An 18,636-nucleotide genomic window follows, 5' to 3' on the forward strand; every position below is an offset into this window, starting at 1 on the left:
CCTCTTGCTTTCTCCTCTCTCCTCTCTCCATGTTCACGATTCTCTTCTATTGTGCAATCTCATAAGATCCACTCAAATGGGAGCTTTTAGCGATCAAAAAGTAACAAAAATATTATATAATTAAAAAACGCATGCATACATGAAGTAGATTGGGAGTGCAATAATAGCACCCAATCTAATATGTAGTTATAATAGGAATGTTAAGAAGCAACAAAGCAATGGAATGAAATTTAAGCTTGCAACATGTAAACGATATCAAGTAGGCTAGCTACTTCAAGCAACAAAAGACCTTAAAATGTTGGAATAGACTATCAAAATGATACCTCTTAAAACAAGTTCAAGAACAAACTTCTATCACCACTAATACGTTTTTGTAGAAATGTAAATAGTTAAAAGGTACACACAACCTTTAGAATTTGTTGTACAAGGTTATATCAGTAGTAATTAGTTGCCCTTAGCCGATAGACATACTACGAAAGTTGTCATGTATGTGTGCACATGCATGCACATATTTACATGTATAATGTATTATGGGTAACCATGTGTACAAAGTGGGGGTGTGGATCGATTGGTCGGTGGGTGGGCATGGGGGGGATGGGGGTGTTTGTGCACAGATATGTGCACATGTGCGCGCACATGCATGTGCGTGCGTGCATGCACCGTGTAAGCAACATTACAAAGATTTGCATTAGAAAGATATTAAAGAGGAGCTCTAGATCAATAGACTTTGTAAAGGAGAGAGAGAGGTATGGATCCAAATAATGACAAAAAACCGATCATCTTTCTCGGTCTATTTTCAGAAAAAGATAAAAGCTCATCTTTACTCTGGTATTAAATACCAAGTTCTTCGAAGATGTAGTCAATGAGGATTTTCATGCCTTCTCATCTCATTCTATTCATGGACAGAATCGCCTTCCTTACAGGCCGGCCAAGAAAAAATGATGCAATAAGTCTGACGTGAGAACAAACTTGAGTGTTTAAAAACATTATTCACATACAGGACAGTAGTTCTAGCCACTGGCATGAACTTGCCAACGTGCAGTGCAGTCAACAGGCCATCCAAAATCCCACCTTTTACATGGTGAAATTTTGATCCCTGAATATGTTATCTACACAACTTTTCAGCAGCCTCAGGGTAGTAGCCTCAGGGTAGTATCTATCCACCATAATTCGCTGTCCTCTGCACTTGAATCTCTTTCTGGCTACAACAGCCATGTCTTTAGACTGTCAGCTTGTCCCATGTAGAACAGTCCATGTTCTGGATGTCAATCTGGGAGGCAAGACCACCTCGATCAACGCTCTCCTGATACATAATAGTCACATGAAAGAAGACCCATTGGGGTGCAAATCTACCCATATGGGCACCCATACCAGCTTGGCATTGGCTATTTACAAGTGAATGATATAAATTTGCAGCACTTTACTGCAATTATTGTCTTGAAGAGACTGAGTTTAGAAGGCCCAAGTCCATGCTGTCATCATCTAAATCACGACTGCTTGTTTTCCGCCGTAAATTTTCAAAAATGCTGTCTAATGTTTCTGAAGAAGACGCCACTGGCTTTGCCTGGCTGCCTGCCTCCGTATTCCTCAAGGGTGCAAATCGTTTCCCTGCTAGATTCGACTTCAAATCTTGAAGGCTCAACTTAAAATAATCCCACTTTGATCCAGCATTGTTGATACCTGCAGCCCTGTTTTCACTCTGACTACTTGATATAACTGTATGAAACTTACGTTCATGGGTGATGGGAACAGAATCTCTTTGACTACTATCAAATACAAATTGCTTGGAATCTGCACCATTCAAGTTTGTTTTATTCTTCCCTGATATGTACTTTGCAGCAGTAGAGCTTCTAGTTGCATAAGCATTCCGATAATCTTCTTTCTGTGTTCCCTTTCGACTGCCGTTACCCAGAACAGAGGATTCTGCAATTCCAGGAGGGTCACCTTTTCCTTTCACTTGGGTTGATTTCTGAAAACAAAAGGAAAATTTGGTATCCATCAACACGCCCGCATTTGAAACCAGTAATTTGAAATCTGAGAATGTGCTAAAAGAAATCAATGTCAATTCAAAGGTCATTAAATATGAATGAGATACAAAGTCCGCATGCCAGCTGTTGCATCACAACAACATATAGGCAGTCAGACCCCGCAACATGAGAAAAAGTACAAAATGTGTATTAACCTCAGATAAGGAAAGACTGTTGGAAAAGGAACTGTTTTCTGAAAGGGTTCTATCCTAAGGAGTTTAATATGTACCATTAGCATTGCTTCAGTGTCCACATCTCCAGTAAGATTAGCAAAATTTCTAGCTAGGGGAACAACATTTTCGCCAATGTTGTGTCCTTGCTCCATCCATGTCCTTTCTGAAAGATATAGAGCAGCACCCAAGATGGGACTCAAATGAACATGAAATCATTGAAAGAGACCAAACAAATCAGCAATAAAAATGTGAAGGCCTGAAACCATTTTTGGAATTTTCCCAACATCAAGAATAATGCTGTGTCATCATGGAGCAGTCTATTCAGCAATGACAAAACATAGAGAATGCATTAAAATGCTATGTAAACCCATTTTTTACAAGACAATCAATCCTAATACTGTGTCATCATGAAGCAGTCTATTGAGCAACAAGAAAACGTGGAGAAACATTAAAATGCTTTGTACACTCGTTTGGTTCTTGTAACATTAGAAGTAGGAGTTTAGCATTCTATTAATGCACTGAGCCAACACTTCTAACATGTTACAACATTGACTAAGCAGGTCCTGCAGAACTGACACGGTAGAGGGACGACTTCATTGCAATAACCTCACTTCCATACAGATACATAGATAAATGTTTACACCTGATGGTCTCTACTGATAATCACAGCACTTGAACACAGGAGAAACATGGATACTACACGTGCCTCAATTTATCATCTTGCCAATAGAAGTAGGAGTTCAGCATTCTATTCATGCATTGAGTCAACACTTCTAACATGTTGCAACATTGACTAACCAGGTCCTGCAGAACTGACACGGTAGAGGGACCACTTCATTGCAATAACCTCACTTCCATACGGATACATAGATAAATGTTTACACCTGACGATCTCTACTGATAATCACAGCACTTTACACCAGAGAAACATGGATACTACATGTGCCTCAATTTATCTTGTCAATAATTGGAGAGCACTAACTAGTATTGTGGGTCTGATATTGAGACCAATTAATGTCATAATTTTCCCAAACTTTTGGACCTTCCAGAGACGAGCACCAACAGGGTGCTGTTGCAAAAGCCTCAACATACATTCAGGATACTTGCCCAACCCAATAATATGTTACATTGAGCTCCTAAGCAATACAAGCAAGCAGAAGTTTAAAAGCTTTCAGCTCCTGAAGAATACCTTTCTGAAGAATAATCGACCCTGAGGGATCAAACCCATCTGCAGCTGCACTATCATTTTCAAACCGAAATTTACGCCAACTACCAAAGAAGTCAATCACCCGGTCAAAAAAGTTGCTAGCAATCAAAATTGTATAAATAACCATGAAAAGCGGGTATATCTTGTTGAATCGGTGATTGAAAAATGGGGCTGCATCATCCATTTTTCCCATTCTCTGCACAAGCAAACAATACACAGATCATTACAACCACTTTTGCATATCAAGACAGCCTAATTGCCGCAAGCTCATTAGAAATCACTGCTTGGTTATTCAATTGCAAACTACACGGTGTGTCAATTGATAGACCTTTTCAAATGTTGTCTCGATATCCCCTTCTCCAAGTCGAATCAAGTTCAGAAAGTTATATGAAATGGGTGCTGCATAGCGAGCTACCATTCTGCTTTTTCAAGAAAAACATAGGAAGCAATGAATTTGTTCCAAAATAAGATCTCGTTCATCCACCAAACTGGGAAAACAACAAAATTAAAGCAAGGACTTACGAGCATATCATAAGTAAGCTCACAGAGCTTGTGTATTTAGGTGTCAAATAATAGAATGTAAACATTCCCAGCTTGAAAAGGGAAAAATATGTGCACACACACATATATACCAACGGGATGAATGCAACAACCTACAAGAAAACCCACAGACAAACACTTTAACTGTGAGAACCTTGAAAACCAACTCGCAACGAAAAACTTGTGAACAGATACATTTCACATCACGTTTGGACCACCTCATTCTAGGAAGTCACATCAACTGGTGAAAGAGATGAAGTTCTTGACCTGTACAAATATCTCCTGGTTCTCCACTGCTTTAATAAATAATGAGAAGAGGGAAAGATCCACCCCCCCTGGCAACAGTGTTGCTTCTGCTAACAACAGTGCTAAGCTCATCATGCCAAGAATAACTGCGAGGCCACGTTGGAGTAACTGCTTGAGAATGCACTGCCATATCCATTCTGTAGAGTCCAACATAAGGGGTAGAAAAACAGAGAAGCATGAAATACTTGCAGATATAGCACTTAGACCAAACAAAGCAAATCCTTAAATGCACAGGCAGCAATTTTCCATTCCACCATGTCACAGTCTAAAGTAGGTTCCAGATAACTCATGTATAACGGTGCCTGCATTCATGAGCTGCAGCGCTATTTTCAAAGAACTCAAGCATTAGCCATTGCAATTTCACAAAACCCAACAATCCTTTTACTCCATTAATTCCATTGCACCAAAGAAATCTTGCAAGAGCAACTGCCCCAGTAACATCTCAGGACATGAATAGACTACTGCCCCAGTAGTAACCCAGGGACATGAATGGACCTAGAAAACAAAAATGAGGTTTTGGGCTTCTCCACATTTGTTCCCTCTGCTATCTGCTCCAGCTACTGCTACTTAAGGTAGCCAACACATCAAGCGGCCACATGTAGGCAGCTACAACCAAAAAATTCAGGACTTCACCGTACAATGGAAGAGGGCTATTTTACTGAAAATGGAATTTTCAAAATGAACAATGCTATAGTTGCGCCTCAATATATGCTTCAGTAGATGTGTCATACTAATAGCCCATATATTTATCGCCAACAGCCATGCACCAACCTACCAAGTGAGTGCAGTGTTATAAGAATGACAGCTTCAGAGTCACATATGACAGTTACAACATTTATCACATAGTTTACAACATATGATGCATCATATTTCAGATCTTCTGATTTTATCTCATATATTGATGATACACATATTATGGTGATCAGTGCTGCCCGAATTGCAGCATTACAGCATTATTTACACGAGGCCCTTACTGTTATTTATTTTGGTGTACTTTGTCCTCCTTTGGTTCCCAATCTATCACCATTGAGCGGGAATCATTATATCCTCTGACACTATTCAGCTTCCCAATCTGAGTTAATGTTTTAGTCGTGTTCTTACATTCTGTGTTTTCTCAATGCAAACCCTAGCTTATCTTCACATAATTTGGTTTCTCATAGTGACCAACCATGAAGTAGTTGCAAAACCTTGATACAACTCGGCCAATCCATCGATAGTGTTGAAATAAGCCGATTATCCGGTATCACTTCATCAATATTCAATAACTGTTCTTAAAGATCTTTGATGCTAGTGAGATAAGCATTCATATTACCTCCTCATTAGCTTTTCCTAGTATGGTTAGTCCTCTTATTGGGTTTTTTCTAGCTGGAAAACTCATAATCTTTTACCACATTCCTAACATAATTGTCCTGCTTCCTCCATGCAAAGATGTTCCGGTTGCTTAAGCAATAAGGCAATTCGTACTTCATTGTGCACTTGATACAAAAAAAGCAAGTTAGTCCCATGCTTGATTGGCTGCCTTGCATGATTAGATGTAATAAACGATGCCTTTCTTCACTGATAAGGCTATTAAGGCATGCACTTGCACATCAAGACCACCCTATTTGTTCTCCAGTGGAAGTCAAAGTAGAAGATGAAGACAACTCAACACCATGAGAGCCACCTCTCGACGTGGAGCCAAAGAGTGGTGCCGATGTATGAGAAGTCAGCCTTTGCTTGGTACTAAATATTACATCCCACTACAGAGAGGAGAGAGAAAAAGGAAGCAAGAGAAAGAAGAAAAGAAAGAAAGACTAGCACAAGAGAGAAAGATAGGAAAAGAGAGAGAAAGAGAAGGGAAAATATGAAAGCTCGAAGAAAGATAAAAGAGACTTGATTATTGATAATCGATGCCCTAACTGAGTCTCTCAACACCTTAAATATCCTGTCAATGTAACTAGGTATTCCCATGCTAACCTCGTGCGTCTTGCCTATCTATCCCACTCTTTTGCATTCCACCCCGACCCCTAAGGTTTTTGCCCTCAAAAACAAAAAGAGGACTTATCGGCATGGCTCACAATAGGTCTGGAGAGTACTATGTTCAACATTACAAGGCCAATATATGTATAGGAAAGATCAATCTCATGTGCAATTGAAGCAATAGATATATATGGGATATGTACAACATGTACGAATTGACAATATATGAGTTTGGCCACCAATTCTTGATAGATAGGGTCTAACAATAGTGGACAGCATGCTGTCTAGAGCAGGTGATACCTTTCTATGGACGCCTCCGATTAAGACGTGTGACATGTCAAAACGAAGTGCATGAAGCATACTTTTAGGCTATATATTTTATACATGACTGTCATTAGGGCAAGGTAAAAACTGTTCTATAACAATGTGCTATCTACAAGCAATTTGCACGCCAATCTAGGCCAAAATGAGCTAGTCTTTAGCCAAATTTGCATCCTTTAGGTAGGGGAACTCCTCTAAGATTGTTACTAGCCTCTAAGAGGTTTCTTCCAAGGGTCAAACCTACCATTTAATCAAACATTCGTGAATCAATCGAGTCCTCACTTTCTTTTCTCTTTGTCCATGACTACCTCAACTATGGGTGGCAACTCCTCCACATAGTCTTTAGGAATCCCAAGAAAAGGTTTAGTTGACTCGCAGAAAAAACCAACTTGTTGCAAAGACATCCTTTATTTGCACGCCAATCTGGGCCAAAATGAGCTAGTCTTTAGCCAAATTTGCATCCTTTAGGTAGGGGAACTCCTCTAAGATTGTTACTAGCCTCTAAGAGGTTTCTTCCAAGGGTAAAACCTACCATTTAATCAAACATTCGTGAATCAATCGAGTCCTCACTTTCTTTTCTCTTTGTCCATGACTACCTCAACTATGGGTGGCAACTCCTCCACATAGTCTTTAGGAATCCCAAGAAAAGGTTTAGTTGACTCATAGGAAAAACCAACTTGTTGCTAAAGCCATCCTTTATTGTGGTGTATCGAGCCTTGGGAAGCTTTAGGAGAACAAACTCACCTTCTTGAAACTCAAGGGAGAGCCTTTTTTCATCAGCATAGAACTTCATGTCTTCTTCCGCCTTCTTGAGATTCAGCTTACATTGTTGAAGTAGGACTTGCATGCGGTCCAATTCTTCTCTTTCACGAGGGTTCAACTTCTCACCGAATATGACCGTAGAAAGGGGCACCTTGTACCCATACATGGCCTCAAAGGAGGATACTCCAATGCTAGCATGAGTGGAGTTATTATAAGCAAACTCAACCAAATGGAGCCACAAATCCCATACATGCTATACATCATGAAAAAAATGTCTCAAGTAAGTCTCGAGCCACTAGTTTACCCTCTCAATTTGACCATCCATCTGGGGGGTGGTATGCTGTAGATGGAGCTAATTATGTCCCCATGGAGTTGAAAAATGTCTACCAAAAATGGCTTATGAATTTGGCATCTCTATCGTGCACAATGACCTGTGGAAGCCCATGCAACTTAAAGACATGCTCCATAACCTAGCTACCTACTTAAGATACAGTATTCTGTGTCGGTGTGGGAATAAAGTGGTCTGCTTTGGTGAGCTGATCCACTACCACATAAATGCTCTTCTAACCCTTCTTGGTCGTGGGCAAGCTTGTGATGAAACCCATCATAATGTGTCCATTCTTCCTCAAGGATAGACAATGGCAGCAATAAAACCCATGGCTTGAGAGCGTTGTCCTTGTTTATTGGCATGACACATATCTAGACACAAAGTCCTTGACATCCTTCCATAGCCCTTTCTAGTGGAAACTCTTAGCAATTCTATCATGTGTCTTTACGATGCCCAAATAACCAACAACGGGCAAAGAATGCATCTCTATCATTATCTTCTATATAAAAGGAGAGGTATGGGAGATTACAATCTTGCAGTGTGACCGAACGAGTCCATTTTTGAGTTGATACTAGGAGTTCTCTTCCATGATACCTTGCTGTAATTTCTAAAAGATAGGACTAAAGTAATCACCGGGCAAGTAAGCCTCTTGAAGCTCCTCTATCCAATCACTATGAAGCTCAAAAATAAATGATACTTTGAATGCCCAAATACGTGTGTGAATCAAGCACAACATTATCATTTCCTCTAGTATGAGTGATCTCAAAATCCTAATTCTGTAAGGTTTCCACCCACCTTCCTTGCTTAGGAGTCAAATTTGCCTATGATAGAAGGCACTTCAGCACTTGGTGATCACTTTTCACTCTAAAACGACTGCCATAGGGATAATGATGCCATTTCTTGATAGCATGAAGGATAGCCAACATTTATTGGTCATAGACATGCATTTGCCTCTCTATTTCATACAATTATGACTTTCAAATGCAATGGCACCATGTTCTTGCAACAAGATAGCACCTATACTCCTTCCACTAGCATCACACTGAACAGTGAATTCTTTGGAGAAGTCTGGGCAAACAAGTATGGGGGCTAAAGTAAGCAATTCCCTTAGTTGGTGTTAAAGCTGCAATTAGCTAAGAGCATCCCAAATGAAGGTCTCCTTTTTTAGCCTATCAATCAAATGTGCTACAATTGTTGCATATTGGTGAATACATCTCCAATAGAACAAAGAAAGACCAAGAAACCCACATAAAGATGTGGTATTAGTTGGCATGGGCCAATCCCTGAGACTCTAAAATGTAGCAAAGGCATTTGTCAAACCGAATGGCATTACAAGGAAATGATAAAGCCCTAAATCTCTATGAAAAGCTATTTTAATCTTATTACTTGCTCTCATGCATATCTAATGATAGCCAGATCTCAGATCAATCTTTGTGAAATACTTCGCCCCCTTTATCTTATCAAGCAAGTCATCAATCCTAGGTATGGGGTGTTGGGCTAAAAATGCATTAGCTTTACTTAAATAGCACCAAAACTTGCTTAATTAATGAAAAAACCTTGTTTATTTAAAAGAAACGCGATCCTAGAGAGTTTCTGTGCCCCATAAGCAAGCACAAACCCACTTAGGAGAGCCCAAACTTTCTAGAAATATGTATGCTGCCCTCCATTCAATCTATAATCTCGTTTTTGCAAATTTCAAGTGTTTCAGCTTGCTGCCCACACCCCGTTCGTAGAGGACATCTCAGTCGAAGCTATCAATTGCTGTCTATATCAGTTGCCGTTTGATTTCCAACCCTCTTCACGCAGTTTGGAGCCGATCCCAACCAGGCGACTGCTGTTCTTGCACAGACCTACTGCCATACTGCCTGCCATGTTATCTGCAGCCTGCATTTGGCAATTTTCTCTCTCCTTCAGCTGCCGCCTAGCTCTTACAGGTTGTCACCAGGCTGTTCTGCCTGTGTTTGGCAATTTTCTCTCTCCTGCAGCCTACGTTTTTACTCTCTCTCTCCTACAGTCTGGATTTGTTGTCTTTCTCTCTCCTCACTGCCCTCTGCATCGGATCCAGCTTCTCACTGCTACATTTGCTAGTGTTTGCCTTGCTGCAATTCGGGATCCGTTCAGCGTACGACACACTCTCCAACTCATTACCCATGCCCTGATCCTTGAGATACAGGAGTTCGAGGTTCAGCATTCATTCACTACATAGTGTGTTTATTCCATGAGAATTGTATATTCAGCAGTTATATCACTTCAGTTATTTTCTGTGTTCATTGTCTCTGAGTTACCCTAACCCTATTTGTGTTCTCTTATCAACCTGTGCTTTGTCGTACGATTGTTATTTGTGTTTCTGAGTCAAAGTATTTCTTGACATGATATCAGAGCCTGATACTCTCTCAGAAACCTAGGCCTTTGATCTGAAAGCTCTCCGCAAGAAGCAAGAACAACAATTGGTTCAAATCATTTCGAATACATCAACACCAATTTAGTCTCCAGAACAACCTATGCCGAGAACTGAGCGAGAGTGAGCAAAACAGCTTGCTCCACAAAGTTCCGACAAGATGGAAGACACTTCTGATAACACGGAAGAAAGGCTATACAAGCTTTCCACTGAAGAATATCATGTGATCATGGACTTTAGACGAAAAAAGATTGAGCAGCTCAATCGAAGGATTGCCCTTCAAGAGAAGCTACTCAATGAAGATATATATGAATTTCTCTCTTCAAATGTTGCGCATAAATCTGATGATATTGCAGGGCCGTCGAGACCTCCCTCATGGATGGGCCCCCCTGTTGGAGAAAGAGATCCGGAGTATGTTTCATTATTTCATCCTCTTCCGACCACTTTGGTGCAAGATACTTTAGATTCGTCTTTTGTTCCTTCGTCTTTTACCTCTTCTGTTTTGTGATATACTGATAGAAATCATGAGGAAGATAGAGTACAATCAGTTGACTACGGAAAAGGTTCTCTTGAGGACCAATTCTTGTATCTTAACACACATCGTGGGGATTATAAGAAAAAAAGTCAGGTATCTCTTCATCTACCCTTCCTTCTTTTCAGTTAACGTCTCAAAATTAGAATGAATTTGGTGTTCCTATTTCTACGTTGCATGGTGCATCATCATCTATTTCATTTTCAATCATTAAATGGTAAACATGAATAAAATGCATCTGCACCTTTCATACCACAAATTCAAAACCCACCCATCCCACCACATTCTTCTGTTGCTTCCCCACTTTCCTTCACACCATTTACATTCCCCTATCAAATACCTCATGTTACACATCACACTGCACCAGGGGGGTTATGGAAACATAGATACCGCCTTTAGGACCTCATCCTTTTCTCCATCGGGTGGTGTTCCACCTACTTCTCACACACTTTCGAGATCATTGCAGCCTAGGTATCCTGCCCAGTCTCTCCCAAGTGTGGATCAGTTGGTACCACAGCTTGCCTCTATAGCATTACCTAGTGGACCTCCTAGTCATTCTGTTATGCCCCAGCCAAGCTTTGGACAAGGATTTCATGTCCTAGTGCCTCCATCTCCATCGGCACCTTATGGAAGCATTCACGTTCCAGTGCCTCCGCATCAATCGGCACTCATTGGACACTCCGAACCTATTTTTGCCTACTCACCTTTTCCCCCTCATTCTTCCTCTTAGACACACCCACCACCACCATCTTACCCTCCACCTGCATCCTATCCCACTTTCCCGACACCTCATGGCTCCACCTCATCTTCTGCCAAGCATGCTTTCAATGATAAGACTCGTTTTAACAGGTCAAACTTTACGACTTGGTTGAACTTGATGAGACATGTCCTTGATTCCCAGAACCTATGGGATCTTGTGCAGGGATTGAAACCCCAACCCGATCCAACACTTGTTCCATATAAGGTTGTCTGGCTAGAAACGCCTCCACTATTGTCGAGCTAATGCACAGCTTATTGCTTGAGTTTCATTCTTAGCTTCAGCATTTTGACTTAGCATCAGAGCGATGGGCACACTTGACTAACCGCTATGCGACTCGAGATAGAACCCGTCGTATAAAGCTTAACCATGAGCTCCAACTCTTTAAAATCACTAACTAGGATGACTTGAAGGTCAATTTGGCTAAGTATCGACGACTTCTTGCCAAATTCTCCACTACGAGAACTCCCAAGTCCTCTGACAATCAAGTCACATTATTTCTGAACAAACTCCCCATGAAATACTTCAATTTTGTGGAAGATATAGTTTCAAAGCCTTGCATGCATACTTTCTATGAATTTAAGTGCCAACTATTGCGTTACGCACCATTGTTCGATCAATTTCATATGAACTCTTCCTCAAAGGTGGCTCTTGTTGCTCATTCTCAGAAGGGGCAACAAGGGAAGGGCAAACAAAATATAACCTCCACTCAAAATCCAAAACAAAATCAATCCGAGGAATCACAAGGAAACTCCCAATCAGAACTCAAAGAAGGGTGACAGAATGTACCTAAAAAGAATAGGTATTGTCAACATTAACAAAAGGCTAGTCATTTTGACGACGAGTGTCGTTCAAAGGCTAGAGGCACACCACCCAAATCTAAGTCTCAAACCCTCGCCCCTCAGTCGAGAAACCCCCAACAGGGAAGGCAGGGTGATAGCAAGGGGCAGTTTAAAGGTCACAATCATACTACCATCGGTCAGCCATCTCAGTTGACAACATTATCGACTCCAGAGGGATTGTCCTACTGGTCTGCAAAGGCCCACATCGTCTCCATAGAGACATTAGATGCGAGTCTCGTCCACATCTGTGAGTTGCCTCCTGATGAGATTACCGCAGAGGCCCACTTATCACAGTCGAGTACTTAGCTCCTGTTTGGATTGTGAACAAGAGCTACACATCATATGACTCCTATAGAGGACATTTCTCGTACCCGAGCACCTGCAACCGAGCAGATCCTCGTAGGAAACAACTCCTCGGTCAAGATTCAAACTCAAGGTAGCGTCAGTTTTGCCACTAACAAGGTCCAGATCTGGCTTTGCTGGACAATGTATACCATGTCTCCCAGTTTAGGGTAAACTTGTTATCTGTTCAGCAGCTTTGCCAATTGGGGCGAGTAGTTTTCTTTATAGCAACCACAGTCGAGATCCTTGACTCTCAGACAGGTTTAGTACTTGCTCGTGGTGAGACACAATCTAATGGCCTTTACCACATGCCACTTTCTGACCAAGCCGACTGTTGAGGGCTCAGTGTTCCACAGCTTCCAAGCATTAGCCACATCTCGAGAGCCTACGAACAATGAGCGTCTTTGGCACTTTTACTTAGGGCATCTTGGTTATGACTCTCTTTATGACTTATACCGCCGTCAACTAGTTGAGTGCCTTCCCCGCCTAAAACTAGCTCGCAATATCTTGAAAGGTTATCAACTCGAAAAGCAGCACTGTACCCTATTGCCTCAGCAATCCACACATCATGCTAAGGAGCCCCTTAGACTGATTCATGTTGATCTTTGTGGGCCGACATCCAATGCCACCTTGACTGGCGCGTTGTACTTCTTTTTGATAGTGGATGATCATTCTAGGTACATGTGGATGTACTTCCTCAAGCATAAGTCAAATGCTTTCATTTTTTTTTTTCTTGGGTGCTGCTGGTTCATAACCAAACTGAACGTAATGTTAGTTGCATGAGGAGTGATAGCGGTGGTAAGTTTATCTCCCACGAGTTTTTCGAGTTTCTATTGAAGCATGGCATCTCTCGCCAGCTCACCTCTACTAACTCTCCCTCTCAGAATGGAGTCGTAGAGTGTAGGAACCGAATAATCATGGAAATGGCACGCTCTATGTTATTCACAGTAGAGCTTTCTGAGTGCCTTTGGATCAAGGCCGTTAACACTTCAGTGTACATCCTCAACTGGTGTCTGGCTGTGACTCTTCTTCAAAAGACTCCGCATGAGGCATTTTTTGACTCTCGGCCTATTATTTTCCAGTTCAAAGTCTTCGGGTGTCGTGCCTACACACACACGTCCGATAATAAGTTAGGAAAGCTCACTCCCCGAGCTGATCTCCTTATTTTTGTCGGATATTCCTCTAGATCTTATTGTTTGGGGATGGAGGTAGTTCGTTCTGGGGGATGCATTTTTGTGTCACAACAAAAATATGCACTTCAGTTAGTGGAACAGCACACCTCGGATCAGACACGGCCAGTGACCATGCCTCTTGATCCTACTGTCAACTTGCCGAAGGATATCCTAGGACAGCCCTTCATGCAAATACCTATCGCTCTATTGTAGGAAAACTTCTTTTGTTAATTCATATTAGGCCAAATTTAGCGTACTCACTCAGTATTTCACAGCACCTAGGATGTCACATTGGATTGCATGTCTTCGTCTGTTGCGTTATTTACGGTGTACTTATTCTTATGGCCTAACTTATGGTTCTGGTTTATGTTTGCAGGGCTACACTGATTCTAATTAGGTAGGAGATTTGGACGCCTGGCGTTCCCATGGCGGCTATCTCTTTACCTTGGGCATGGCTCCCGTTTCTTGATCAAGCTGTAAGTAGGAGACGTTGGCAGCTTCTACGACAGAGGCCGAGTACCGAGCTCTCTTTGATGGCACCACCGAGGCCATCTACCTAAGGAGTTTACTGGCGGCACTTCATTTTCCATACGACTCTTCCACCATTGTCTATTGCGACAACCAAAGTGTCATTGTCCTTGCGGCAATCCGATCATTACACCACGCACGCAGCATGTGGGAGTCCTCAACTGGTGCCTGACTGTGGCTCTTTTTCAAAAGACTCCATATGAGGCATTTTTTGATTCTCGGTCTGTCATTTCCCACTTCAGAGTCTTCGAGTGTCATGCCTACACACACACGCCTAATAATAAGATAGAAAAGCTCACTCCTCGAGCTGATCTCCTTATTTTCGTCGGATATTCCTCTAGATCTTATTGTTTGGGGATGGAGGTAGTTCGTTCTGGGGGATGCATTTTTGTGTCACAACAAAAGTATGCACTTCAATTAGTGGAACAGCACACTTCGGATCAGACACGGCGAGTGACCACCACTTGTCGAAGGATACCCTAGGACAGCCCTTCGATGCAAATACCTATCACTCTATTGTAGGAAAACTTCTTTGATTAATTCATACTAGGCCAAATTTTGCGTACTCACTCAGTGTTTCACAGCACCTAGGATGTCACATTGGATTGCATGTCTTCATGTGTTGCATTATTTACGATGTACTTATTTTTATGGCCTAACTTATGGTTCTGGTTTATGTTTGCAAGGGTACACTGATTCTGATTGGATAGGAGATCCCAACACCCGGAATTCCCATGAGGGCTACCTCTTTACCTTGGGCACAACTCCCGTTTCTTGGTCAAGCTGCAAGCAAGAGACGGTGACGGCTTCCACAACTGAGGCCGAGTAATGGACTCTCTTCGATGGCACCGCCGAGGCCATCTACCTGAGGAATCTACTGGCGGCACTTCATTTCCTATACCACTCTCCCACCGTTGTCTACTACGACAACAAGAGTGTCATTGCCCTTGCGGCAATCCGACCATTACACCACGGACACGGCATGTGGCAGCTCACTTCCATTTTTTTCAAAGAGCAAGTTGAGCTAGGCACCATCCGCCTAGAGTTTGTGCGTATGTCTGACAATTTTGCATATATTTAAGACCAAAGCGGTCAACCGGCCAGTTCTTTAGTACCTGTTACCCAAGATTGGTTTGGGTATACCCTCCCCTACTTCTTCAGCTTGACGGGGAGAGGGTGCTTCCCTCTTGCTTTCCCTTCCAGTTTGAGACGAGGCGGCTTCTACTCTTGATAGTGACAGTGATGATGCTTATAATTTTTTTAGACATTCCTTCATTCATTCCTTTATTGTATTATGGACATTTGTAACTTCATCCGCACTGTCAAGATGATTTGATTGTAAAAGGGCACATGGGCAAGTGAACAATTCCCCTGCGAGGACACTGTCCAAGTAGCACCGTTGCATTTCATCTTGTGTGACCATGACATCTTGCATCACCCTTTGCATTACCCCATACATTGGCATTCTGTTCATGTAAACATGCATCTGTGCACATTTATCCCTTATCAATCTTTTGGAGTGGTCAACTCTGGATCCACCATATTCGTAGCATTACCCATGGTAGTCTCCAAGGCAGTCTAGACATTTTCCTTCTTTACCGACACCCAGTAATGGTAGGAATAGTGTGCTTGTTTTGTGAAGGTCTTGGGTCTCTAACCATCCTTTATCATTCTCCCATTTAGGGCACAAATACTCAATAGAACGAAAACTGATTTGAACCCCCACTAAATGTCAAATCTATCAAATTCAAAACAAAACACAAAAAAAAAGAGCAGTTCATAGCTAATTCCATCCACCTTTGTAGGGATTGGTAGGCTACTGGGTAGCTAACGTGCACCCCTTGTCCAATGCCTTGTCCTCTCTGGGGTGATCACTTGGGCTACCTTGGTAAGATTAACATCGCCACTATAGTCTTAATAGGCCACTAGGCAACCGACGCACACCCTTTGTCCGATGCTCTGGCTCCTTTGGGATGGGATGCCTTGAGATAAAAGATCCTTCTCGTAGCACCGTTGTTGGGCTTGAGAGGGGGTGTTGAGCTAAAAATGCATTAGCTTTACTTAAGTAGCCCCAAAACTTGCTTAATTAATGAAGAAACTTTGTTTATTTAAAAGAAACGTGATCCTAGAGAGTTCCTGTGTCCCATAAGCACAAACCCACTTGGGAGGGCACAAACTTTCTATAAATACGTATGCTGCCCTTCATTCAGTCTATAATCTCGTTTTTGCAAATTTCAGGTGTTTCAACTTACTGCCCACAACCTGTTCGCGGAGGACATCTCAATCGAAGCTGTCCATTGTTATTTACATCAGTTGGCGTCTGATTTTCACATTATCTATAGCCTGCATTTGGCAGTTTTCTCTCTCCTCCAGCTGTCACCTAGCTCCTACAGGCTATCACCAAGCTGTTCTGCTGCGTTTAGCAGTTTTCTCTCTCCTGCAGACTCTCTTGCCCGTGTTTTTAGTCTCTCTCTCCTGCACCCTGCGTTTTTTGTCTCTCTCTCCTCACTATCGTCTGCCTCGGATCCAACTTCTCACTACTACGTTTGCTAGTGTTCGACATCCGGAGGCTGCCTTGCTGCGATTCAAGATCCATTCAAAGTACAACACGCTCTCTAACTCATTATCCCAGCCCTGATCCTTGAGATACAGGAGTTCGAGGTTCAGTATTCATTCACTGCATAGTGTGTTTGCTGCATGAGTATTGTATATTCAACAGTTATATCACTTCAGTTATTTTCTGTGTTCATTGTCTCTCAATTACCCTAACCCTAACTATGTTCTTTTATCAATCTGTGCTTTGTTGTACGATTGTTATTGTGTTTCTGTGTCAGAATACTTCTTTACATGGGATATCGATTCTTAACTGTAATCTTAATTGTAATCATAGTTGCCTCCGTACGTGGTACGATACTAATCATAATATGCGATTCGTACCATACGATACAGTTCATATCTATACAATTTTGTACAGTGCTCAAATTTGTCGTTTTTTACCACCGAGTTCAATGCATTTTTGTGTGTTCCTACGCATTTTTGGGTCTGTGTCATTCTACATGGAACTTTAGGGTGGTGGAAAGCCTTGGATACTTCAATCCACCCCCTTTTTCAGCTATGCACTCCTTCCTTGCCCCCCCTTGGATTCCATCCAAATGGCAGCCATGTTTGACTATTTGACCCCTCTTTGACTCTTTGACCCTTCTCTCATCTACAAAAGGTGCTCCTCTCCTCCGTACTTCCACACCAATTCAGCAAGCATTTGTCATTTTCATCTCCCTTTCTTGGATCTTGAATCTCAATGGTGTGTTGTGATTTGTGAAGCTCTAGTCTCTCGTTCTCTCCACTTTTCCGCACCCTATCGAGCTATGCACTCCTTCCTTGACCCCCCTTGGATTCCATCCAAATAGCACCCATGTTTGACTATTTGACCCCTCTTTGACTCTTTGACCCTTCTCTCATCTACAAAAGGTGCTCCTCTCCTCCGTGCTTCCACACCAATTCAGCAAGTATTTGCCATTCTCATCTCCCTCTCTTGGATCTTGAATCTCAATGTTGTGTTGTGATATGTGAAGCTCTAGTCTCTCGTTCTCTCCACTTTTCCGCACCCTATCGAGGCTCAAGGCGCAAGCCTCTCCGATCCCCTCTCTCTCACTCTTGCTCTTTCAACTTTACCCCAACCCTCTCCCTTTCTTCCAACTTTCAAGAGTCAAGACTCAAGCATCTCACTCTCCCTATCTCTCTCACTCTCCCTTGGGCCACTCCATCTAACATCGGAATCATGACTCATAAAAAGCACAACGCCTTCAATTTGAACACCATCCATATAAAGAGGGGCACAAAGAAGTCCAATCTCTACCACTGGCCGTGCAAGTATTGCAGCAAGCACTATACAAGTGGTGAGACCCAACTTCTCACATCTTTCCGAGGGGGCAAGTTGCTCCATACAAGGAAATCCATCAAAACATTGCAGATGAGATTCTCACCCAGATGAGAGGGGGATCCACAAGAGGAGAAGGAAGTGGTGTATCGGCACCAACTCCTATGGCTACTAGTGAAAAAGCATTGAATGTGGACGTATCTTCAACCAATGCAGGAGAGGTCACCACCTCCTCTCTCTCTCTCTCAAGCTCGTGATCATGTGTGTGGATTGGTTGCCTTTCTTGGAGAAAGGCAACAACTTGCGAACATTGTAATTACACAACGATGATTGAGTGCAATCTTGCATTCAATGTCCTAAAGCAAGAACAATGAAAGAATATGGTAAAAGCTTAAGGAGTAATAGTTGAATTCTTTTTGCGAGCCACAGACATCAGCAAGAGGGAGAGGAAAACTATGGGTGCCTTCATCTATTGCCACATTCGGCAAGCTATCATTGAGGTACACATTGTCCTTTAAATTTCTTTCTTTCATTATTTATAATTATCTATCTCCCTATTCTCTCT

General features: G+C 42.1%; 1 protein-coding gene across 3 annotated transcripts in view; it reads right to left on the bottom strand.

Moving 5' to 3' along the window:
* Positions 1 to 759: 759 nt before the first annotated feature.
* Positions 760 to 18,636, bottom strand: part of LOC148034465 (LMBR1-like membrane protein) — a 76,728-nt gene continuing 58,851 nt past the window's right edge. For all 3 annotated transcript variants that reach the window (XM_087679406.1, XM_087679405.1, XM_087679404.1), the window contains exons 10-15: positions 4,215 to 4,390; positions 3,930 to 4,060; positions 3,736 to 3,826; positions 3,390 to 3,603; positions 2,257 to 2,363; positions 760 to 1,969 (exon numbers count right to left, since the gene is read on the bottom strand). In XM_087679406.1, the coding sequence (XP_087535532.1) occupies positions 1,430 to 1,969; positions 2,257 to 2,363; positions 3,390 to 3,603; positions 3,736 to 3,826; positions 3,930 to 4,060; positions 4,215 to 4,390 (1,259 nt within the window). In that variant the 3' untranslated portion in view covers positions 760 to 1,429. The remainder of the gene's footprint in view (positions 1,970 to 2,256; positions 2,364 to 3,389; positions 3,604 to 3,735; positions 3,827 to 3,929; positions 4,061 to 4,214; positions 4,391 to 18,636) is intronic.

This window comes from Lygodium microphyllum, chromosome 6 (genome assembly GCF_053477565.2).
Source record: "Lygodium microphyllum isolate KBCC chromosome 6, Lygodium_microphyllum_v1.1.10, whole genome shotgun sequence".
Classification (NCBI taxonomy): Eukaryota; Viridiplantae; Streptophyta; class Polypodiopsida; order Schizaeales; family Lygodiaceae; genus Lygodium; species Lygodium microphyllum.